At 38.8% G+C, this 22,918-nt stretch overlaps 1 protein-coding gene across 6 annotated transcripts in view; it reads right to left on the minus strand.

Moving 5' to 3' along the window:
- Positions 1-22,918, minus strand: part of sfmbt2 (Scm like with four mbt domains 2) — a 60,062-nt gene that overhangs the window by 17,921 nt on the left and 19,223 nt on the right. For 5 of the 6 annotated variants that reach the window (XM_038738322.1, XM_038738323.1, XM_038738324.1 and 2 more), the window contains 5 exons: positions 20,539-20,779; positions 15,957-15,977; positions 6,902-6,990; positions 5,627-5,876; positions 435-532 (listed from right to left, as the gene is read on the minus strand). In XM_038738322.1, coding sequence (XP_038594250.1) covers positions 435-532; positions 5,627-5,876; positions 6,902-6,990; positions 15,957-15,977; positions 20,539-20,779 — 699 coding nt within the window. The remainder of the gene's footprint in view (positions 1-434; positions 533-5,626; positions 5,877-6,901; positions 6,991-15,956; positions 15,978-20,538; positions 20,780-22,918) is intronic. The other variant, XM_038738325.1, reaches the window with a different exon arrangement.

Genomic DNA, 22,918 nt, shown 5'->3' on the forward strand with positions numbered 1-22,918 from the left:
TATGTGGGGAAATTGGTACAGTTCCAATTAATTGCTAGAGTAACCCAGACTCTCCTGGGTTACACTAACAATGCACCTACATGTTAGCTGAACATGCACAATGTGAACTGTATCTTCAAGCAAGTATACAATTCAACATATAGCATATGGAGAATAAAATTAGGTTTAAATTGAGCTTTTATTTCAAGGGCATTCTAATTTTCCAAGTGGCACAAATTACACAATTCTTTCAAGGAAACTTGCTAGAAAATGATTAGGAAATTACAGACATGTAAAATATTTTCACTTATTATCTTAGATTCATTTTATAAATCAGGCACAGATCATCAAGGTATTAGTGGCAACAAATCAGATCATCTCAGCCAGGTAGTCCTGCAGTCTGGCTCTGTGCCAACACTACATTGTGTGGGTGTGTGTGAACTATAATGACTCACCTTGAACACCTCAAGTGGCAGCGGACTCTTCTGTCCGTTGAGTCGAGCATCCTCCAGAGCGTGCTGCCAGTCAGAGTCGCTCTTCAGAGACTGGAGCCCTGAGGAGTGGAAAGATGATGTGAAAGGTTCATCCGCTGTGTAACTGACAACACCTTAAGAGGGGTGTTAACATCATACAGTGGATAAAAGAACATAGCCAGGTGATGCTACCAGTCTGTTTGTGAACTACCGTTTTAAAGCCTCGAGTTTGGTATTTTGGCCGTCGCCATCTTGATTTTTTGGAACCAGAAGAGACAATATTTGAACAAGAGGGAGGAGCTGGGGATGGATATGCATTGTTACCCTTGACAGGTCACCTTGGTAGCGACCTGTCAATCAAAAGATAGCCATACCCTAAAGCATACCATGCTTTATCGTCTGTTTTCCTCTAAATGGGACCATAATTTACTAAATGCACAACAATGCTGTGTTGAAGACTTGAAACTAGTGATAGGTTTAAGGCACTTCCACACTGGCTTCACTTTTCAGACCTGGAGGTTTGGCTCGACTATGGGCGAGACCACCGCTTCATCTGGGTCTCTGGTACGGGTTCGTTTAAGGTGTGAGCGTGGCCCGACCTTGATCTGAACCAATTGCACAAACCACTGCGCCTTCTTTGAAGTTAACAAGCTCTTATAGTCAATGCAGACTGTGTCTTTAATTACCTCATATGACAGACAAATCTGGAGACAAACGCACTGTGTGCCTAGTGTGACGGCCCCTCTGCCTGGTTCACACTGCTGTTGATTTGCTCTTTTTCTCTAGGGCTGCAGACCTGATTGACAGGGTAATCAGCAGCATGGGACACACCTGGGCCCGGTGTGCCCACCTGCAACCATCTATCCAGTCTACCACTTTCCCCCTACCATTACAAAGAGCGTAGGACGGCTACGGTGGCTGACACAGCACAAGAGGTGTCTCTTCTGAGACAGCAGAGAGTAGCCAGTCAAGAAATGAGGTTTCTTTAGGTTTATTTATGTAGAAATTGTATTTACTTAATTATTCAGTAAAACCATGTTATTGTGACTCGGCCACTGACAGATAACATGGAAAATGTAAGCCAAGAGTTTGAAACACTGTCACTCTTTCTGCACCACAGTCCATTATAAACCACACATTAGATAAAGTTTAAACAAACATTGACAAGGGAAACACATTAAAACTGCCCGCAAACAATATCTGCCCACTGCCAGATTAAGGTGCTTTGATAGCGGCAGAAAATTTAAATAAATACTTCAATAGCGGTGCTAAAATAGATCTCAGTCATGGCAGCAACAGTTACTCACATAATCACTTCCTCTTTGTGGTTTTGCCTAAAAAATAAATGTGCGAGTAGCTTGTCTACTGCAATGCTGTATTTGGAGTTGAACTGAGCTTTTACTTTGAAGCCTGCTTGACGCACCTCTGAAAGAGCCAAAATGTGATTCTCCTAAATGTCCTCTGCCTGGAGGTACCCAGTACCCCAGTGTCTAAGAAGTCTCTGAACAGTCTTCCAAGTATTTTTACTATACATGGTGAGCAGATCGAACAAGTCCATTGTATAAATTTTTGATATATTAATTGATGATCGGCTCTCTTTTAAATCACACATTGAAAAACTGGTACAAAAGCTCAAACTAAAAATAGGATCTTATTGTAGAAACAAAGCCTGTTTTTCTTGGAAAACCAGGAGGAGATTGGTTGCTGCAACCTTTCTCACTGCACTTTATTACGGTGACCTGCTCTATAGAAATGCGCCTGGTCGATGTTTATCTTTGTTGGATACTGTCTGCCATAGTGCATTAAGATTTGTGACTGGATGTAAAGCGTCAACACACCATTGTACCTTGTACAAAATGACAAACTGGCTCTCATTATCAGTGAGGAGTGCATACATTGCCTTAGTTTTATTGACAAGTCTATGCTGGATATGCTCCCTTCTTATCTTTGCACTTACATGTGACGCAACATCATTGGAAGTAGATGCTATAAATTGTTGTCACTGCTTTTAAAATAACTAAATCATTACTTACAGTATCACACAGCTGCTATGTTAACTTCATACTCATATGATACACCGTCTGAAAGCTAAAATCCCCATGATTTGACCAATGCAAATCACCGCAGTGGGTACAATCAGCGTCTCCGTCAGACCAAGCAGTACAATCAAAATTGACGTGACTCACCTATGAAGCCTCATAGTAATCCACCGACCGATTATATTCCAACAAAAACAGTGTTATGAAGTCCAGACGATCCAATCCAGTAAAAAAAATTAAGTCCAAAACATTATTCCATCACTAAATCCCCAGGGACTGCTGCCGTATCGTTTCATATTTGCCGGTGTTCTAACGATATATGCTGCCTTGTCAAAAAATGCTACCGTAGCGCAAATCGATAGTCTATTGAGTCACTCTGCCCTATCGAAAAATGCTACCTTACGTTTTCCCATTTCCAATCCAATTAATGTATAACTCCCTAAGTATTTTGACGTCTTCTGTTTTTAGATTATATTATAACATAATTCCAGGGGTAGCATATTCTGACTATTATCCCCCCTCTGTTGAGTCAGTTCTTTTAAATTAAAACTGAAGACTTTTCTTTTTACCATAGCTTTTAATTAAATATTTAAGATTTTTCTTTTTACCACTGCCTTTAACTAGTAGATTTATAACTTACACTGCACTGTAACTTTTGCTGTCCTGTTTTCTTTGTCTTTGTTTTTAGCTTTTTACCATTGCTTTTAATTAAATATTTACATGGTGAGAAATGAGTAGGCAGTGAAAAGATAATGAGAGTGAGATTGAACAGAGTGAAGGAAGTGGTCTTAAATCTTGCGCCTGAGTGATTTGCAGGAACCTCTGTACACCTGTAAACACTCAAGTGGGTCCAGAGTATAACTGGATCAAAGTGGCCTGCGGACAGACATGTCCTGTCTGTAGTGTCCGAGGGTTTTTGGAGTTTCAGTGGACCCAAAGATTGCTATGGACCCGAGTACAGACTAGCTAGAGAGAGTAGATTAAGTGTACTTCTCTGTTTTATTCTCTTTTCAAAATAATTGTATCTCAATTATTTGCTCAACCCCTCAGCCTTTTTATTTTCCATTTAACTCTTTTAACCCTGATTGTACACTGCGCTGTAACTTTTATTATATTTTAATGTGTATTTTTTCAATTTCCCTATGTTGCTTTTAAACTTTTATGTTTTATGTAAAGCATTTTGAATTACCTTGTTGTTGAAATGTGCTGTACAAATAAACTTGCCTTGCCCTATCAAATAATGCTCCCACAACAGTATAATTTAATTTTGCACCACTACTCATGCCCAATGCCCAACAGCAAGGTTCCACAGATTTATGGGCGTGGAAACAGACCACGCTTGCATAGCATATCTCGATAGGTAGAATAAATCGACAGAATTCTGAAAATAACGATATCCCGCTTTAAGTAGGAAGTTCATGATCTACCAGCAAAAACACACGTCTGCGTTGAGCTACCGGCTGATACGGAGCGATGCAGCAGCAGCCGCCTTAGAAAAACCTGTGTAAAATAGTCATTTTTCATGGTATTGGTATGAAATTTAAAGTAGGACCAGGTGTAAGGCTTTATCCTGTGGCCCTAGAGTGTGTTACAGATGTACATGATTTTAGTGTGTTTAAACTTCCAGTAACACTAACAATCATTCCACAGTGTTACCTTTCAGAGAAGCCCAACACCATGTATATACTCCAAATGGTTCCAAATTTCTTTCCCTTAAAAGTTAATTTCTCTGAGGAATACATTGTGAACGCCTTGTTATTGCAGTGGTTACACATTTACAAGGGGGATATTCCGCTGTCGGACTTCCCCTGAAAGCAACTATGCATCCAGCATCCAGCACCTGATGTCGTGAGAGTAATCAAGTGGACCCACCTCGCGCTTCGAGTCGCAGCCGGTTTGTGCCCAAGCGGTAACTTGACATGTAGAGTTTCAATCTAAAAATGTTACGTTAAAAGCAGAGGCGCAAACGTGTCTGGGACTGTGAGCTGCCCTGATCGCAGGTGTTGTCAGTTAGTTTCGTTTTGGTGAAAAGGTGCCGCAGTCACATTTAAAGAGATTATTTCCCCAAACAAAAGACACAAAAGAGGAGGGAAGACTAAATCATGTATGTTGACTCAGCAGGGATGATATTAAGTTAGTTGATCTACAGGAGAAACATATTTAAAAGCAATAAAGAATGCCTCAGAGCCTTACTGCATTATAGTTTTATATTTTGACCACCTGAATTTTGTGATTGTTTCCACCATAACTTGGTGCAGAAATTGGAGCAAAAATTTTCACCAGAATGCAGGAAATTAAGTCTTTAATGCTCTAAATCTTTCCCAGACCCCCAACTTATTAAGTGCCCCTTCCAAGTAAACAGTGTCTGGGTTCACACACAGTTTCTGGGAGGAACATTCACTTATGAATTAAATATAATTACTATTCCCATGGCTTTTTGTTCCCTGGTAAAATAATAATAATTGTTGTTGTTTGTTATTCAATTATGTGCTTTTTTCATGTTTTTTAATAACAATAGTAACAATATCCAACAATATTCAGGGAAAATGGTAAATGGCACGGTGTGGTAAGGGACCTGGACAATAGATAGGGGGGAGCTAGCAGGACCTTCCAGGTCTGAACGTGCCCTAAAATACATAATGTACATAATAAAGTAATACATAATAAACTGCTGTCATGACGGGAATTCGACTCTTACTGTGCAGTGACTTTAAGTTAACTCCTGATGTTCCCTTTAAATTTCCAGTTAAATCTATTTAAATAAAAAAATAAAAAAATCTGTATCTGTGTGTCCCAACACTTCACAGTAGTCATACAATGCAAACACTGCACAGCCCTGATTTAAAAGTTATAGTTAATATCACCACTTAACATTGGATTGCGGTTAGAGCACTTTTAGTGCAAGATTAATTGGCATTGGCCTTCAGAAACACCATAGCAGTTGGCACAGACTTCCAACATCTAGTAATGTTGGAAGTCGGTGCCAATATTTCAAATAAATCAATAAATATAAAACAATCTTATAAGACAAAATGACTTTAGTTTCTGACACTGGGAAATTATAGTTCATCCTCGTCACCACAGCAGTTTCAGGCCAACGGCAAATGAAAAGGTGTGAGCAGATTAGATAATCACCTGTGGGCGGTACTAGGGTGAGCTTGTTCTCCAGAGCCCAGCCGAGCGGGCGGAGCCTGACATCCAGGTAGAACAGCCAGGTGTCCTGAGCCTGGTGGTCGTCGGAGAGGCCGGCGTAGCGTAGACGGAGTCTCCCCCCGACGTTCTGGATAACTCGGACAGGCCAATAAAGGAAAGGGTCTGACACATCCTGAAGCTCCATGACTGAGCCCTCGACGATCAGATCCACGGTGTTCTTACCTCTCAGAGGCTGACAGACAGACAGACAGACAGACAGACAGACGGTTTTCATTTATTCAGAAATCTCTTGGACACAGAGCTGCTCTAAAGACAGAGATCATGCCATTGTTTACTGGGTGAGTCAGACCTCAGTAGGCAGAGCTTTTGACTTACAGTACAGGCAATGAAAAAAGGGGAGAGATAACAAAAGAGGAAGTTGATGTTATACAACCTGAATAAAAAAGCTTTTCATTCAGGCTGTATAAGATGACCATATTATTAGCCTGCCCGCTTGGACGTTGCCAATTATGTTTCATCTCAAAAGAGGCCAGCTAATGCAAAACACTTGAATTTACTTGCTTAGAGAAACTATTAAAAAGTATTCAAACATTCAATGTTTCAGTCAACAGATCGATCAGTTTTAAAGATGCAGGTTTTCTCTTTTTGTACCTGTTTTTAAGTGCTTTAGTTTTGCATCAGTGGGCGGTTTCCTTTCTAGCATGTGTTTTCCTTTTTGTGTTTTTTTTTTTTTTTTTTTTTTTAAGTTTACAGAAATAATTTGACATTCTGGGAAATACAGTTATTCGCTCTCTTGCCGAGAGTAAGATGAGAAGATTGAAAGAGGTACCCCGGTTGCTGAGGGGTTAAAGCGCCAGCCATGAACCCAAATGTCCTCCGGTTCAACTCCAGCAAAAGTCCTTTGTTGCATGTTACCACCCCATCCCCCTTCTGTCTCTCCTCATTTCCTGTTATCTTTCAACTGCCCCTTTTCAAATAAAGGCATGAAATGCTCCAAATGACTAATTTTGATGACTGAGAGTGAGATCGGTTAGCTTGTTTCATATTATTTTGATCTGAATATTTTTCACAGGCGCTAAAAGCTAAGCCATGTCCAAAATGTGTCCAAACATTTACAGTCAATGAAAATAAAGCTGTGGAGCCTATTTAGCATTTTACATTAAGTTCTACAAAAACATTTTGATTTGAACTGATTTAGGATTGTAGAAAATATGAATCTCGACATGAGTAAGTGATTCTCAATGTGAATACACTCACCCCCTCCAGCAGGTTGGCCGGTGCCGTCCTGGAACCGGTCAGGTCCTGAATGAGGAACTCTGTCCAGTCGTTGTATTTCTCCTTGATGGCTGCAAAATATACAAAAACACAGAGCCAAGACTGAGTTGCTAGAACAACAATAAAAGTGTGGAAAGTGAGCACACTGTTGTGTTGTTGTGTCATGCTAAATTAATAACCTCTTACGCCACTATGTTGCACTGTTAAGTGTAGTCACCAGAGAACAGCATGCGTGAGTAAGTGCATGCATATACAAACAAACACACAGCATTCCTTCTAGAACGTTTTTCAAGGAAAATACAGATTTTTAAATTAAAGCTGTAGATGTGTATTTCAACAATGTGTGTCTCCAAATTTGACATTAATACAAACATCACTGCTCAGTTCTGATTTATGGTTGAGATCACATTTTTTAGGTTTGTATGTACAATAGAATAGTAAGAAAAAAACATCACATCAGGCAAGTTTCTGCAGAAGTAAACCCATCAAAATGAAAAGAACTAACTAATGTCTTCTCGAACGGTGTCATGTGTGCACAGTAACAGCTGCAAATTTGAGAAGAAAATAAAAAGAGAATAATTAGCCAAAAAAAGACTTTTGATTATGGTTCTTTGTAGAGCAGTCGCGGGGGCGGTTATTTCTGTGTAGAGATGTGAAAAGAGTGGTGGGAACAGAAACGGGTTTCATTCAAAATTTCAGATATCAAAAGGTTACCAGGTGACTTGTAACTTCCTCTGCGAGCGGTAAATGGTGCATGAATTCAAAATGACTGTTGAGACTGATGTCACGTTGCCTCAAATTAGGTTTTGTGTCAGGCTTAATACCACATATGAAGGCACCCCCCACCAGAACTGAAAATGTGAGATTCATGTTGACACTAAGAAACAGATGTGGGACACAAATGAGGTAAAGAAAACCTTCAATAATGCTAAAATAAGCATATTAATGTAAATATAAATATAAGATAAAATAATGCACTAGCAGAATTTAAATGAATTCAAATTAGGGCTTCCCCCCGTAAAAACCCAGTGTTGTATTAATAGGGCTTTGTCATGAAATCTGGGAAGGTGTTTCTAACATTTTGTCCACTCTACTTATATCAGAGCGTAGGTTAAATAACAGAAACACCTCACTTTATAACGCAATACAGTTCAACAGCAGTACAAACTAACTCCTACAAAGTTATTATATAGTTTAACACCTTCAGTAAAACAATTTCAACAAGAACTATTATTATAATCTATTATAACCTTCATGAAGGTTGGATTTATATCAGGACTGTTTTATTAGCCTGCACTTGCTTGTCCATAGACCCCATAAATCAGACACACACATCTGTCTCACACACACACATTGTTGTTTTGGTCACTTGTGAGGACACAGTGACTTAAAGGCTAAAACGCTATCAAATGTTTTGACTCGTGTCAGACGCAAGTCACAAAAATTAGCACTTGCTTAAGACTTGAAAGCAAAAACATTCAGTCTAAAGATATATTTTGGAGAAGAAAAAAATGAAATTAAAATAAACTAGACAAAGACAGGCAAGTCTTGACTCTTCAATTATTAGATCTGTGCAATGAAGCCATCTTGGTCTCAGTTATGTCAACACTGTTAACATTACTTCAGTGTTCATTTCATCGGCTTTGGTATGAAAACTTGTGTCTTGAACCTGCGATAAGGACTTCAGCTATGCAATAATAATATAATTTAATACATGTTGGTGTTTTTAATCATGAACCCACAATAATAAAAAGGCATTTAAACTTTTGTACAAGCAGTGTGCCTTGATACTTAGGCTGGAATTTACTCCATTTGTTGACAGATAACCTCGTGGGGACCACGTAAGAGGTGAATCCCGATGTGACCAATACAAGAACACACAGGTGGACCAGAGCTCTGGCTTCATGCTTAAAACCCAAGTTCCAGTAGATTTTCATGGGAACATGTGGGGTTTTTTTGTCTGCTTCTTGTTTCCTACACTAGCTTTCGATTTGCTTTTGACTCCTGATATCAGCCTCCTGTTTATCCCTCCCCCAAAAATCCAGAGCTTACATTCCAGGGAATTCAAGGAAGATGCTGAGCGGCCTTCAGTGTCATACATGTTTTTCCTGTTAGTCACTTACAGAAAACTCTGACACTTGTTGCCACTGAAATGTTGCCAAATGAGTCACAGTCACAGAATGACAACACACTGTGTGAACTGACATTCCCTGCAGCAACGATTAGCATCAAGCTGAAGTGAAACTGAAATGTAGTCCATACATTGAAACACACTACTGCTGATAATGACTAAAATATATTCTGGGTTTAGGTTATTTGTCCCAGTAGAGTGTTTTTGTTATATTTGTTTGCTGGGGGTGAATTTTCTAATGTAAAGAGCCAAGACAGCACATTCCTCTCTGAGCCTTGTTTATCAAGATCTTATTTGTCTATTTTTTTTTTTTTTGTCTTCAGTGAACATCTGAAAAAAACCCAAACAAAACATAAACCACAAGGGTTTTATTTTCAAAAGACAGAAGAATCCACATTAACAGCTAAAATAATGGCCCACCAGTAAGTTAAATCATAAAAAAAAAGTAAATTGTATTTTAAGTAGTTCTTCACTTCACTAAAAAGGTTTTCTCCAACTTTTATTGTTCAGTTAACTCGTTCACATCAGCACTCCCTTTTGTTTTGACATTTTATGCTTTTTGCAGTTCAGGGGATACTTCAGCTACTTTCAGTGATTACACTTAAACCGCACTTTTACTTTTACTAAACAAAGTGCTTTTCACCGTGTGAAACCTACACGGGGGCAACTGCGTCCAGTAATTTTAACTTTCTGATTACGACCAATGATTGGCCAGGTGTGCAGAGGCATGAATGTAGGCAGGGTGTGAACTATCTTTTTTCATTCTTCACAACTATATCTGTCACTTTTTCCTTTGTATAAACGGCTACAAACCAGTAATTAATTATGACTTAATTACCACCTCATAATTATGGTTGTCACAGCTCTCAAAATAAAGCATGGAATAAAAATGTTTGCTGCGGCAATACAGGTGAAATTTCTTATCAGGTCACAGCACACATTGTTAGACCTGTTAGCGGATATTGTAATTATGAGATGCAGAAGTCATAATTAAGAGATAAGGTCTCCAGTTTCCATTTCGACTTTGATGAATGCCATTTCGCCACTTCTGTAATTAAACATATTTGTACGATTATTTAATGACATCTTGTCCCCGTCTGTGCAACGGCTGGCTCTGAACAGGACAAACAGTAAGTTTGTACAGGATAAACAGTAAGTTTGTACAAGTAAGTTTCACACTTGAACTGACGCTTCAAATAACATTTCACAAAGAATTGTCCTTAATGTTTTTTATATTACTGAATGTTTACAGGGAGGCGAGTGAGAGTGATGAACTACCACAGTGTGAAGTTGTGGCTTTTAAGACGAGAATAAAAGTACTTTCAGCCTTCACACACACTATTACACATGAAAATATATCCATTTCTTTCTCAAAATGTAAACATTTAACCCACAGGTGTTAAGGTTTTAGAACTCCAACCTTAAGCATGACAGGGGACTGGCACTGTCAAACTCTCATATACTGGCTTAGAAAATGAAGCTGAATTGCTCTGCAGTTTCCCCTTTTACAATTTAAAACTTAAACATTGTGTAGTTCTGTAGAAAATGTGTTTTTTCTTTTTGGGAAACAGTTGCTAGACAGCTAGAAAAGTGCTTTAAATTTTGTTATTACAGTTATTATTATCCCTTTTTAAATCAGTTTTGAGTAAATGTAACCGACAGCTCCACAGAGGCTGCTCAGGATTTTAAATGCATAATTGACTTATGAGACCAAATCAATAAATCCTCTTGTGGCTCTGGACTCCAGAGGTCAATTCAACAACCGTGGAATTTGCTGTTAAAGAAATTAAATTGTTTTCCTGTGAAGGTAACGTCAACTGCGAACGCCTCAATGGCCTAGACGCGCTCTGTACGCCTGTTTAATAATAGTGTTTTTTCCTGTGAGACTTTTTTTCCCCCTTGCTGCTGCTGGACTTTGTAAGCACACACACACACACACACACACACACACACGCTCAATACACACTCCTGTGTTGATCTCGGGTGCGCAGAAATAGATAAACTATTTTTACAGATCCTGCCGAGGTTAGTCACGAAGCCATTTAGAGCTCAGCCAAAGTAGCAGAAGCTAAAACATGCAAACTCTCTCTCTCTCTCTTTCTCTTACCCCCACCCCCCTTCCCTCCTCCAGCTTGCAGTTTCATTATACTTTAGTGCATTTTTCTATACATAATGATCTATTTTTCTATATTTCCATCGCAAAGGCAGCAGACATGTAGAAAGCCTGACTTTCACATAACAATAAGTGCCTAATTAACCTTGGGGGAGGAGATCCTCAAAACGCCCCCCTCTTCGCCCTTGCAGCTACCCTCTCCCTCCTCCTCCAGGAGGCCCAGGCTGCACCAAAGCTGGCGGAAGTCTCCAAGCAAATATCTACCATTAAAAAACAAATCTGAATTTACATGTATGAAACTTAACTTATTTGCGTATTGTACCAGCTCCTCATCTCTGTGCACGAGCCTTATTTAAAAGCTTTACTTTGGATAATCAATGTTATAATTAAAGAAGAAAAATCATCTCTGTGTTTTTAGCTGCGATCACAGCAGTGCAACAGATTGTAATCAGAGTTAATGGGTGCAAATTACGCTCGATTCCCCCTCTGTCTTATCCAGTCATTATGCACTGGCATGGAGATGAACAGCCCTGAACGCACAAGGGAAGAAAGCCAAGTCAAGTCAAACAATTACCTATTTCCATTTTAACTGATGGGCTTTCCAAACAGGCCCTGAGCATAATGACTACAGCACGCTGCCGCATGTAAAATGTCACACAGAGCAATTTGTGTGTTTATTGAAAGACTGTCGCTGTTGTGTTTGGCTGAATTATAGCCGGACAGGTTCAGACGCCATATTGTTAACATTTTTATAGCCCTGTTCATGAGAGGGCAGGGTATATTAGAGCAATTTGTGTAAATATGAATTACCTTAGTGATGTGTTTGCAGTAAGTGCTAAAGAGGCCCACGGGAACAGAGCACATACAGTGAAGATGTGTGTGTGCGTAGTTATTACAATTGTGTGTCTGTCTGTTTTGACGTAGACTGACTTTAATTGTTCCCCATTCATGGAAACCTACTCAAGACGCACACGGCTGAAAACTGAATGACTACATGACGCCTAATCAATCATACCAATAGGAAAACACACACTTGTATACAGCAAATACACACTCGCATTATGGGGTTATTCAAATCTCGAGGTTACAGCAGGGGGGGGGGGTCGGTGACATGTCAGAGTCAGAGCATAAAATAACATGCAACTTATAAAATACAAGTTTAACTATTTAAACCCTTATTTGCAGGGCTATGCCGTAGTCACTACACCTCGTGTTTAGGCATGTAGAGATGTTAAATGGCTTGATGAACTCAACACTACGGCAGCTAATGTATTAACCATGTGAGACTGCTAATACACACCGACGCTGTTGCAGTGAAGAAAACATTAAGCAATGCTCAGGTTACATGGCAGCGATCAGCAACAATAGCCTCCTCCTCAGTAGTAAGACAAGGCAAGGCTTTCAATCATCTCTCTGTCTTACAAGGCTGAATAAAAGAACGTAAACACAGCAGCGCTAAAACAATTGGGTGATTAATCAATTAGCCGATCAGCAACTATTTACAATTAATCATTAATGCAAAAATTTCAAATATTCTTTTGTTCCAGCTGCTCTCCTTTCTCTTCTCTGATAAGAGTATGTTGGGGGTTTTGGACTGTTAGTGGGTAAAAATACCAATATGAAGCTGGTATCTTTAGGAAACTGGAGATTAATCTTGATAAAAATGAAACAAGAAAAGAATCATAACATCAGTTAAAATTTTAAAAATCGTTAGTTGGACCCCTAAATCAAGTTTACTTTGCGGTATATATTTAAAGCAAAACACTGACTGATAATGTACAACACTAGTGTTGTGGTCACACTATCGGGTAAAATCCAACACTTAACTATAAATCAATTCCTGCACCACAGCAATGCTAAATGTTTCAGGGTTTGGGGTCATACCCAAAGTAAAGCAGCCCCTAGTGTGTTTTTTGCTACAGTCAGCCTGAAAGCGGCCCAACTCTTAAAACACCACACCACACTGCACGCACCGTGACACAAGACAGGTCTATCTCAGAGCATCATCTCCAGCAGGTTCTGGCAGGGAGCAGTGTGGTGAATTCATTATGCAAATGATCTCTGTCAGGATCTGTTCAGCGAGCAGCCACCTTACCACATGACCAAACTTGTGATGTAGCTTTAAAAAGCTCTTTACATGAATAGATGAATGTACCCTAAACACATGCGCACACATAAACACACACACACACACACACGCATTCATGCACACATGGGAGACTGAGGGAATTCACAGTAGGAACTCGGCTCTGTTTGAACAAGCTTCCCTCCCCGAGCCCGACCCCGAGGCTGCATATACAGTCAAAATACCATAAATATGTACATTCGGTTAAATTCAGTTCCCACTGTCTGAATTTAATCTTCTGGCTTCCCGGACAAAGGCTCATAGAGAAAAATATTTATTTCTAAAGATCTGCTTTTACTCCTGAAAAAAGATTTTGTGCAATTTCCTGTCCAAAAATGTAATATTTATAATAAATACACAAAACAGGTCCATTATTTTGGAAAAACTTGCATATTTGTAATTTAGGATGACATGAGTTACCACATATAAATTAGGAGTAATTTCCAGCTAATATTTCATCTCTTAGAAGGACATGAGGTCATTAAAGGTGGGATAGAATAATCTAAAAGTTCATCCTGATCCTATCTTTCAAATGACTTAATTTCTAAAAATGCAACGTGAATGATGCAAAAAAAGTGCTTGCGTTGCTACAGACTCTTGCGCTGTTCTAGCAAACAGAGATCCTGATTGATACAGGTGCTGATTTGATGAGCACAAAAGCTTTGCTAAACGCATCACTTAGCAGAGGGGCATTTGAAGTGAAGGAGCTGAGAGGGAGACGGTGTGTGGGCGAGTTTCACGAGTGAGTCAGCGAGTTTGACGAGGGATTTAGGTGCGTACGTTTTATGTGGCTTGTCCAACTGAAACAATTGTTTACATCAATATGTATTCAGGTATTTCATGTTCTCCCAAACTGGGAGGGGGAGGAAGGCATGGTTATTGAAAGGGAGGCGGACCTGCAAATTTGTCAAAAAGTTTGGAAACTAGCCTCATGAGGGAATTTTTTTAAACCACTGTGGTACTGCTTTATGTAGAGCAGTCTAACAGAAACTGTGAAACAGATCATAGTGAAACTGCCTCTAACATCTCAGGGTGGAAAAATCACAGCCCCTTTTTTAAAATATTTTCTAAAAGCTGAGCTTTATGTAAAAACCTTCCCCATATTCATGTGTTTTCATCAGGTTGCGTTTTAACTTCTGCACTGAGCCTTACAGATATTTTAATTATTATGTAACAATGACTAAAACTAAACTGACATGTACTTGCTGCTTTTTCTGTTTCACATCTTGAGCTTTCCTTAAAAGGCTGTTTTTCTTGTTTGGTTTGATTCAGTCAAATATCGGAAGATTTCTGCCGTCATATAAATACAAAGGAGGTGAATGGAATCTTTTGTGGTGCTCACAGCACTGACTTTTTAAAAGAAAAGGTGATCAGAAACATACTGTATATTTCCAGAAATAATATCCCCATTACTCCACAGATTTACACTGACAACAGGTTACAGGTTTTTTGTAATATGTATGATCTGACCTTTTAAAGAACAGCACTGTACCATTAGACTCAACATCACTCCGCTACCAAATAAGGGTTTAAGTGCTAATCTCATGGATATCTATTCAGCTTTACATATCTGAAATGGATGAGAGGTTCTTAAAATCCTTCTTAAAAACAGGAATTTGAACATCTACAGTTCAGTGACAACTTCATATGCTGTGGAAGATCATGTGTAACAGCTACTTATAAACCCTGTGGTGAGACAATTTTGCCAAATGTTCTAGTACATTTTAAATATATATATATATATATATATATATATATATATATATATATATATATATATATATATAGAACATTTGGCAAAATTGTATATATAAAATACTTTTACATCCAGAGTTCTGAGAGGAGCTCTTTTGGCTGTCGGAAAACACTACATTGGTCTCACAGAGCACATGATGGTTATTTGTCTGGGGTTTTTGGGTTGTTTTTTTTTTACATGTTTTATCATAATCTTTTGTCATATCACAAGCCAAAAAATTTCCTTACATCCCTAATGACACCCCACCCACTCACATCCAAACGTAGAAAAGGAAAAACCGGGGGGGCATTTTACTTTACTTTAACAGTCAATAAATGCAAAAAAATGTGAAAAAATGAAGGTTTTTCCATTCCAAATAAAGTGTGCAATTAGCTGTTCCAGACTGTATATAACATAAGCAGTTAAATGTGTCGCCTCAGAAAAGTCCTGTCCAGTTTGGTGGCACATACTGATTTTATCTGCTAACAACATAGCAGTTTTTTTAACATGTGACCTTTCCTCACTTGACACAGTTTGTTTGTTGCACATGAGAGGGGGGCTGTTTATCAAAGCACCACATTTGTGACTGAGCTGCTGCGTTTTGCACTCGATATCATACGAGCGCAGCTTGGTCTTACTGGAGCCGTCACAAGCAGCAGTGTGTGTCTGTGTGTGCGTTATCACTCTGCTAAGACACACTAACTCAGCTAGAAAGGAGTCACATGCAAGAGGAGGCAAGGGCATGACAACTGAGCTGTTAGCTCACTTCCGTTAGAAGAGAGGTGAAAAGAGGAAGAAGAAGAGGAGAAGAGGAGGAGGAAGCACACTGTACATGCAGCCCTAAGGCCTAACGCTGATACAGTGTTGAGTTCATGTTAGCCACTAGTGAGCCGGGCAGGCGAGTTAGTCAGAGGCACTGTTAGAGCTGCTTACCTTTTCTTAGGTAAATGTTATCTGAGAAACAAAAAAAGGGAAAAAATAAAACAGGTAACTGTAACACAGGTGTAAGCACTCAAAAATACACACTCTCTCTTTACTCTGCTCTCAAATTCCTGCTGACTAAGCAACACATACACACACAAAAAGGTGCATAACGTGATGCAAAGCCTTTCTTTAAAGTCATAGTCAACAAATTGACAGTATTTTGCAGGAGCCTCTTTAGGTAATATAGGACTGCCCTCACTATATAACATACGCCTCAGTTAGCATCATTAAATATGCAGCGATGTCAGCTATCCGTCATTATTAAAAGAAAAAGGGAAACACTTGAAAAATGAGCTTCCTGAGAGGAACAGGAAGAGACTGCTAATAGAAGCTGAGCTCAGTGGTCAGTTAAAACTGTGAAATATAACAATTTCTTAAATAACCTCCGCTGCAGTTACTTTTCACAATTTAGGATCAAACACAATATGATGGATAGAAAAATGTACTTGAGTAAAATATACAATATCTCATTCAAATTTACTCGGGTAAAGTACAGTTGTTGTTTTTTTACATAACAAAAGCACTTTTTTGCATTTTAGTGTTGTTGGAATAATGTAAATCTTATCTAACTTATAACCTTGTCTGGGAAATTCATGCTTATTTCAATTTACTGAGTGGGTTTTGACATGTTTTGTAGAGCAGTGGTTCTAAAAGTTGGGTCCGGGGACCCCCAGGGGTCCTTGAGGGGTTTCCAGGGGGTCCCCAGTAATGCAGTGGGAGAACATATTTTGGTCATGGGTTTTTATACACTTTCTGTAATAAAACATCGAAACTCCTATCAGATGGGCGATCCTGGAACCATTATCAAATGGGGGTCTAATTTGTGTCAGTTTAGGGGTCCTTGATGAGAAAAAGTTTGAGAACCATTGTTGTAGAGGATCATGTGATCAGTAGTACCAACTTCTTTATATGTTTTGAAGGAAGTGTAAATGCGGCCTGGATTATGTTCACTTGCAAAGTGCGATGTCTTCAAGGCTGGCCTGTGCTCGGGTATCATTTGTAGATGTTTGCATGGCTGTTTATGCCTTTACTCATTTTGGGTGTAACATTTACATATTTTTTCTTGTTCATTTTCGATCTTGCCCGGTATTTATCAAGCTTCGCAAAGTGCCGTTTTAGTCTTAAGTGCTGAGAATTCATGTAATTTTAGTCTACTTTCAAACTTAAGTATAAAAGCAAGTTATCAAATTTCTTAAAGCTAAGAATCACTCCTACTCTCCCATTTATTTAAGACAGCTCCAGAGGTCTCTCAAGTGGCTAGGAGCTGCCAGTAGGGCTTGTGATGGCACTGTGGAGACAGAGACATGTGCAAATCTTTCAGGAGAGAATAATATTTCTAAATTATTTGACGACGCCCAGTTAATTATACAGTATTGTTTGGACAGAGCAGGCATTATCTTTGTCAGCGAGTTGGTGAGGGATGTTATTTCACCACAGACTTTACACAGCAATGTGTCTTCATCTGAATTTAAAGTGGTGATGACTTTGTTTCTTTGTGTATGCTGATGATTTGAGGCCATCACAACCATCATTAAGCCGAATTGTCATGGAAACAATTTAGGGCACTCATATAAAGATAAACTTTTTTTATCTTTCATTTCCAATTTGCATATCATTATGTATTCTCTTAAAAATGCTTTACTGTCAAATGTGTGTTGAATATAAACTCCTCTTAAGAATTTCACCATTCAATGTGAATTTATCTGAGAATAATCTTAAATAAGGAAATCTCTTCAGTGATTGGTCCTTGCCTATGTTGTCATCCAAAATCCCGTTTGTGGCACAGCAAAGTGTTGTGAATCAGCTTTAAGACTGACACTTAAGCTTTAGTCCTACACTTCACTTAAATTAGGACAGAGATGCTTGATCACTAATGAGCCAGGAATATTTTTACTCTTAAGTGAATTCTTAGCAGTGAGTAATTCTGAGAAGCTTGATAAATACAGGCCCTGATGGTTTCTCATAAGACCCTTCTCTACATAGACCCATTAAGTTTCCATGCAGTTTTAGAGAACCATAATTCCAGCCTTGTACAGCGCTAAACCAATGGGCAGGAGGTCGGGTTGGATGGCTGGACATACAAAGCTCAGGACTTTAGCCAGGAGTTCACATCCTAGGTCCCACAAGTTGTAATATTTACGCAACTGAAACACTTTGGTAAGCTGTATGTGTATGCTGATGGTGGTTTTGGTTAAATATTGAAAAGGTGTGATAAAAATTGTGATATACAAAGCAGTCATTGCAAATGAAAATGCGCTGAATATGAATGCAAGTTACAAAAATAACTTTTTTTTTCAAACTCTCACAAAGTAAAGCCACATTTCTCGTCTCCCTGAATGTACACATATTTAAAACTTCACACCAAAACGTATTTTTCTTACAAAATCCTGTTGGAAAGCTAACGTATTTCTATTCTTCAGTCTAGACCTGAAATGAGTAGTCGATAAATTGATCAGTTAATTGACAGAAAATTTATTGGAAACTATTTAGATATTTGGTTAATAAATTTTTTATGAAAAATGTCCCAAATTCAGTGGAGGCAGCTTCTTAAATTTGAATTATGATCTGAATATCTTTGGGTTTCGGGCTGTTGCTCAGACAAAACAAGCAATATGTTTGTGTCAACATGGGTTTTGGAATAGTGTGATGCTTTCTGACATTTTATGGACGATAAATCAAGAAACTTAACAGATTGGTCCATTATCTAATTAATCATTACTTGCAGCCCTTTTTCAGCCATATCGTGTTTATACAAAGCAAAACAGGCAAAAGAAAAAGCTAATTCACTGCAGTGTTGAAAGCAAAGTCAATGTTATAGACTGCTAGATAGACAGACTGAGATGTGAATAAAGCAACTTGTGAATACAGACATTTTATAAACCAGCGGCTACTACAAAAGTCAAAAAGAGGAAGCTGGTGAAAAGGACATATGGAGCTGGTGTGAGGGCGAGGACACCGGAGTCAGGTGGAAACATATCCAGGTCGTCTCCACAACAACGGAGGCACATGCTATCCATCAACAGGGAGGTGTCGAGAAAAATAAATGATCTGAACGAGGCTGGGGAGGGTGAGTCATCTATCTGAGGGCGAGAAGGCCCGGTGCAGGTGGAAATGTCTCTGCTGTAAACGCTTCAGCAAAGTTGTGATGCTGTGAGAGGGGACAGTAGGAAGAACGGCTGCTGAAGAAGTTAAGGACGTCGCTTTAGTTGGAAAAAGTTGAGATCAGGCGTAGAAGAAGCTCTCAGAGGCTAGAGATGGACTGTTTTTAGAAAAGAGGCAACCCGTCTAATATATTTAACCTGGCTGAGGCTGAATGCCTCTAACTGAAAGTTAAGGCGAGCGTCTGATGTGTCAGTTATAGACAGTTGAGCCGCCTTGACAATCAAAGTACATTGAGGAAAACCTGTCTTTCCGCTCAGTTTGACTTTTATGCATACAGGCTGGCAACAACTCCCATCTTTAACTTTCAAAGAATGCTTTAAATAAACAGACACTTCTGAATAAATGCAGCAAATCAGCCAATAGTTGGTAATTTGTGCCAATATGTTATATTTTTGTCCTTTTAAGCCAAAGATATTAAAGTTTTCAGTCACATTTATGTAAATTCAGGATGGGAAAATGACTATATAACAAAAGCTGTCCTCACAATCGCACGGAGATAGAATAAATACTAGTACGCTCTTCATTAATTATGATAATTGCATATCACGTGGCACAAATGAATATTTGTGTATGATCATTGAAAGACAAAATAAAGTTAAGGCTCATCTTTTTTCATTTTTACAGATTTTTTTATGCTTGAAAAAGACAAAGTTGTTTTAAGAGACTTCCCTGGAAGAAGTTACGGTGCCAAACATGAACATCCCCCAGTTTGAGTTTGGCCAGGGACCTTTGCATGTCATTATCCTTCCTCATATTTTATGCTTTATGCACTCTTGTTCACAGTAAACATTTTCCTCCAGCAACAAGGGCAGCTCGGAAAATTGTCAACTTCCAGGGAGAAAATGCAAATTGAGCAGCGAATTATATGACAGAATCCCTCTAATAAAATAAATACAATAACTGGTTATACACAAGCATTGTTTTCTTGCCTGTTTTTACTTTTAATGTTAAATATATAAACATGAAAGCTGAAAATAATGACCCTGTAGTAAACTATACTAAATCTCTGTACCCTCAATTGATTTCACATCTGTAGATTATCATGTTATCACAATACCAAAAGCACCGTGTCTCATAATAAGGTAGTAACATTAGTTCATGTGTTATTACTATTTTATTATTCTATTAAAATATAATGAACAGTAATGTATAAACACCTTAACAGTGGCTGTTTACCCGTTGGTTCCTTACCCAATGTATTCATGATGAAGGCTTTATTTTTTATAGCAGTAAAAATGTGCGTTGGTCAGAGAGGGACCTCCTTCATATCTGAGATGTCGTGTGACATCCTGATATCTGAATTTGCTAATATTGATACCACTGGCATGTCTGAATAGATTAATGTGTGTATCAAAGTGTTTCTTTCTACCTTCAGGGGGCATGAGGGTCTTGTTGTTCTGGGTGCACCAGCCCACCGGGTGCAGATCGGCTGTCATGACATCACACCAGAAGTCGGCTTTGCGGTCCTCGCCGTAGCCGCTGAAGCGCAGCAGCAGCAGCTGGCCACATGTGGTGATGATGGTGGCCACCCAGTACGTGTCCGGGTTGCTCTTATTGGCCACTTCCAGCTTCATACCAGGCTGGAAGCTGCTCTGCAGGCTGATCTCCACCTGAGGGGGGCAGGTCAAAGGTGAACCAGGGAGGATGTTTATGGACAGACTGGTGACAAGTTAGATGTTTGACTTTGTTTCTCTTTCAGATAAGTTTGGCAAAAGTTGGGGTTTGTTTACAGCATGTCTGACTGTGTGACCGCCCCTGTCTCTGTGGACTTCTATTACTGGTGCTACGTCCACATGCAGAGCTCAGGATCAAGTTATCAGAACCAATAGGAATGGCTAAACTATGGAAATCTGACCCAAAAAAATAACTTCTATTAAAGCACTTTAAAACTTCAAATCTCTTTCTTGTTATAAATTAATCATGACTAAATAAGGAATGATCAAAGTTAAAGTTCACAAACAAATATCCTTAGGTTGTATTTATTAACAGTAACAAATTTAAACTACTTCGTCAGGACTGTGCGGCTGTGGCTTTTACCAGACCTGATTAACAGTGTCCTCCTGGCACAGAAGCAAACAACCACACACAAGTGTCATCTTTGTCCAAATCAAAAACACGAATACAGAAAATCTCTCATGCAAATAAACCAAAACTGTTCTAACCTTGGCAGAACACTGTGTGTTCATCAAGAACACGCAAAGGAAAAAAGCTGAGAAAACAGGTTTTCAAGGACTGTTTTAGTCGGAGCTGTTTTGAATTTGTTACTAAAAAGTTGAGGAAGGACAGACTTTAAATATAGTAGTAATTTTAACTGACTAACTTAACACCGTGACATTGCTGTATATGGCAATATTTTGGACATGACTATGGCGTTCTTCATTAATGTTTTAGGATGAAAGGGGAACTTCACTAATTTAACACTTAAAGATCAGTTTATGGGAAGTAGTACAGGCCGTGTAGTACTTCCCACGAGCTGACCTTTGTTTACAGGATCCTGTGGCTCAGGTGGAGCTTCGTAAAGCCAGAGAAAACAACACTGATGATGTCAACAGAGTCAGTTTGTCTTGAGCTTGAGATTTCAAAGTAATAATAGAACGTCTGTGTTACAAAATGAGGGCATGGAGGCACGAGTGTCTAACAAAAAGATGCCATTGAGTTGCATTTTGGGAACAGTAGGATCCAGTATTTTCGACCCGTACTTCTTATTCTCTGCGGTTTCCATTTAGATTATTTTTCCTCAGCTTTACAGAAATGCAAAGCTAAATTAGTGGATCATCCCTTCTTTAATTCCACAAAACTAGAACAGTTAAGAAATCTTCGGTCACATTACTGAAAGTTAGTCTATTGCACCATTAGTGTTGAAACAATTAGTTGATCACCAAACAATTCTGATAATAGTTTAATTATATGAGTAACTTATTGCCAAACCTTTGCTCTCAAATGTATGTATTTGCTGCTTTTCACATATATAATTGTAAACTGATTCTTTTTTGGTTTTGGACTGTTGGCTGGATAAAAGAAGCATTTCGGGGGCGTCCCTTTGGGCTCAGGGAAACTTTGATGAGTATTTTCTTATATTGTCTTCTGATATTTAACATAATTACCCATTAATTAATTAATTGAAGAAGTGAATTAATAGATTAACTGATAATGAAAATAATTGTAAATTGTGGCCCTAAACATGATAACCAAACTCCCAAATAATAATATCTAGTCTCATATCACAATATTTCAATGAGAGTTAGTTAGTTCAATGACAGCAGGTATACAGATTTAACAGCAGGTGAGTTATTTTGACAAGCACGTATTAACAGAAAAACAGGCACAGGTAAGGTTTAGCTAATAACCAAGTACACTTAATGAACATTGTGACTCTAAAAACAGCCCAATACAAGACATCTGCACTAAACAACAGCCTTTCAGTTTGATCTTGTGCAGAGAAAGTGATAAATCTGTACTACAGTGAATGCAGCACAGCATAATGCGTTTCCACCACAGCCGCAGGCTACTATACAACTCTTGAGAACACTACAAGCCCAACAGGATGTTCACATTCAAACACACACACTCACAAGTGAATGGAAAAAGCCAACATCTTACAAATAAACACAATACAAATGGCCCCGTGACTTCCTGCTACAACAATGCAAACGTGCTGTATCACTCTGGTTGGCTTATGTAAGAGAGCTATGGGCAGCCTCGGCAGCAAACACTGGCTCTGTGTGTGTGTGTGTGTGTGTGTGTGTGTA

Source organism: Micropterus salmoides, unplaced genomic scaffold (genome assembly GCF_014851395.1).
Source record: "Micropterus salmoides isolate LMB-PRFRI ecotype aquatic unplaced genomic scaffold, ASM1485139v1 Ms_hic_scaffold_23, whole genome shotgun sequence".
NCBI lineage: Eukaryota > Metazoa > Chordata > Actinopteri > Centrarchiformes > Centrarchidae > Micropterus > Micropterus salmoides.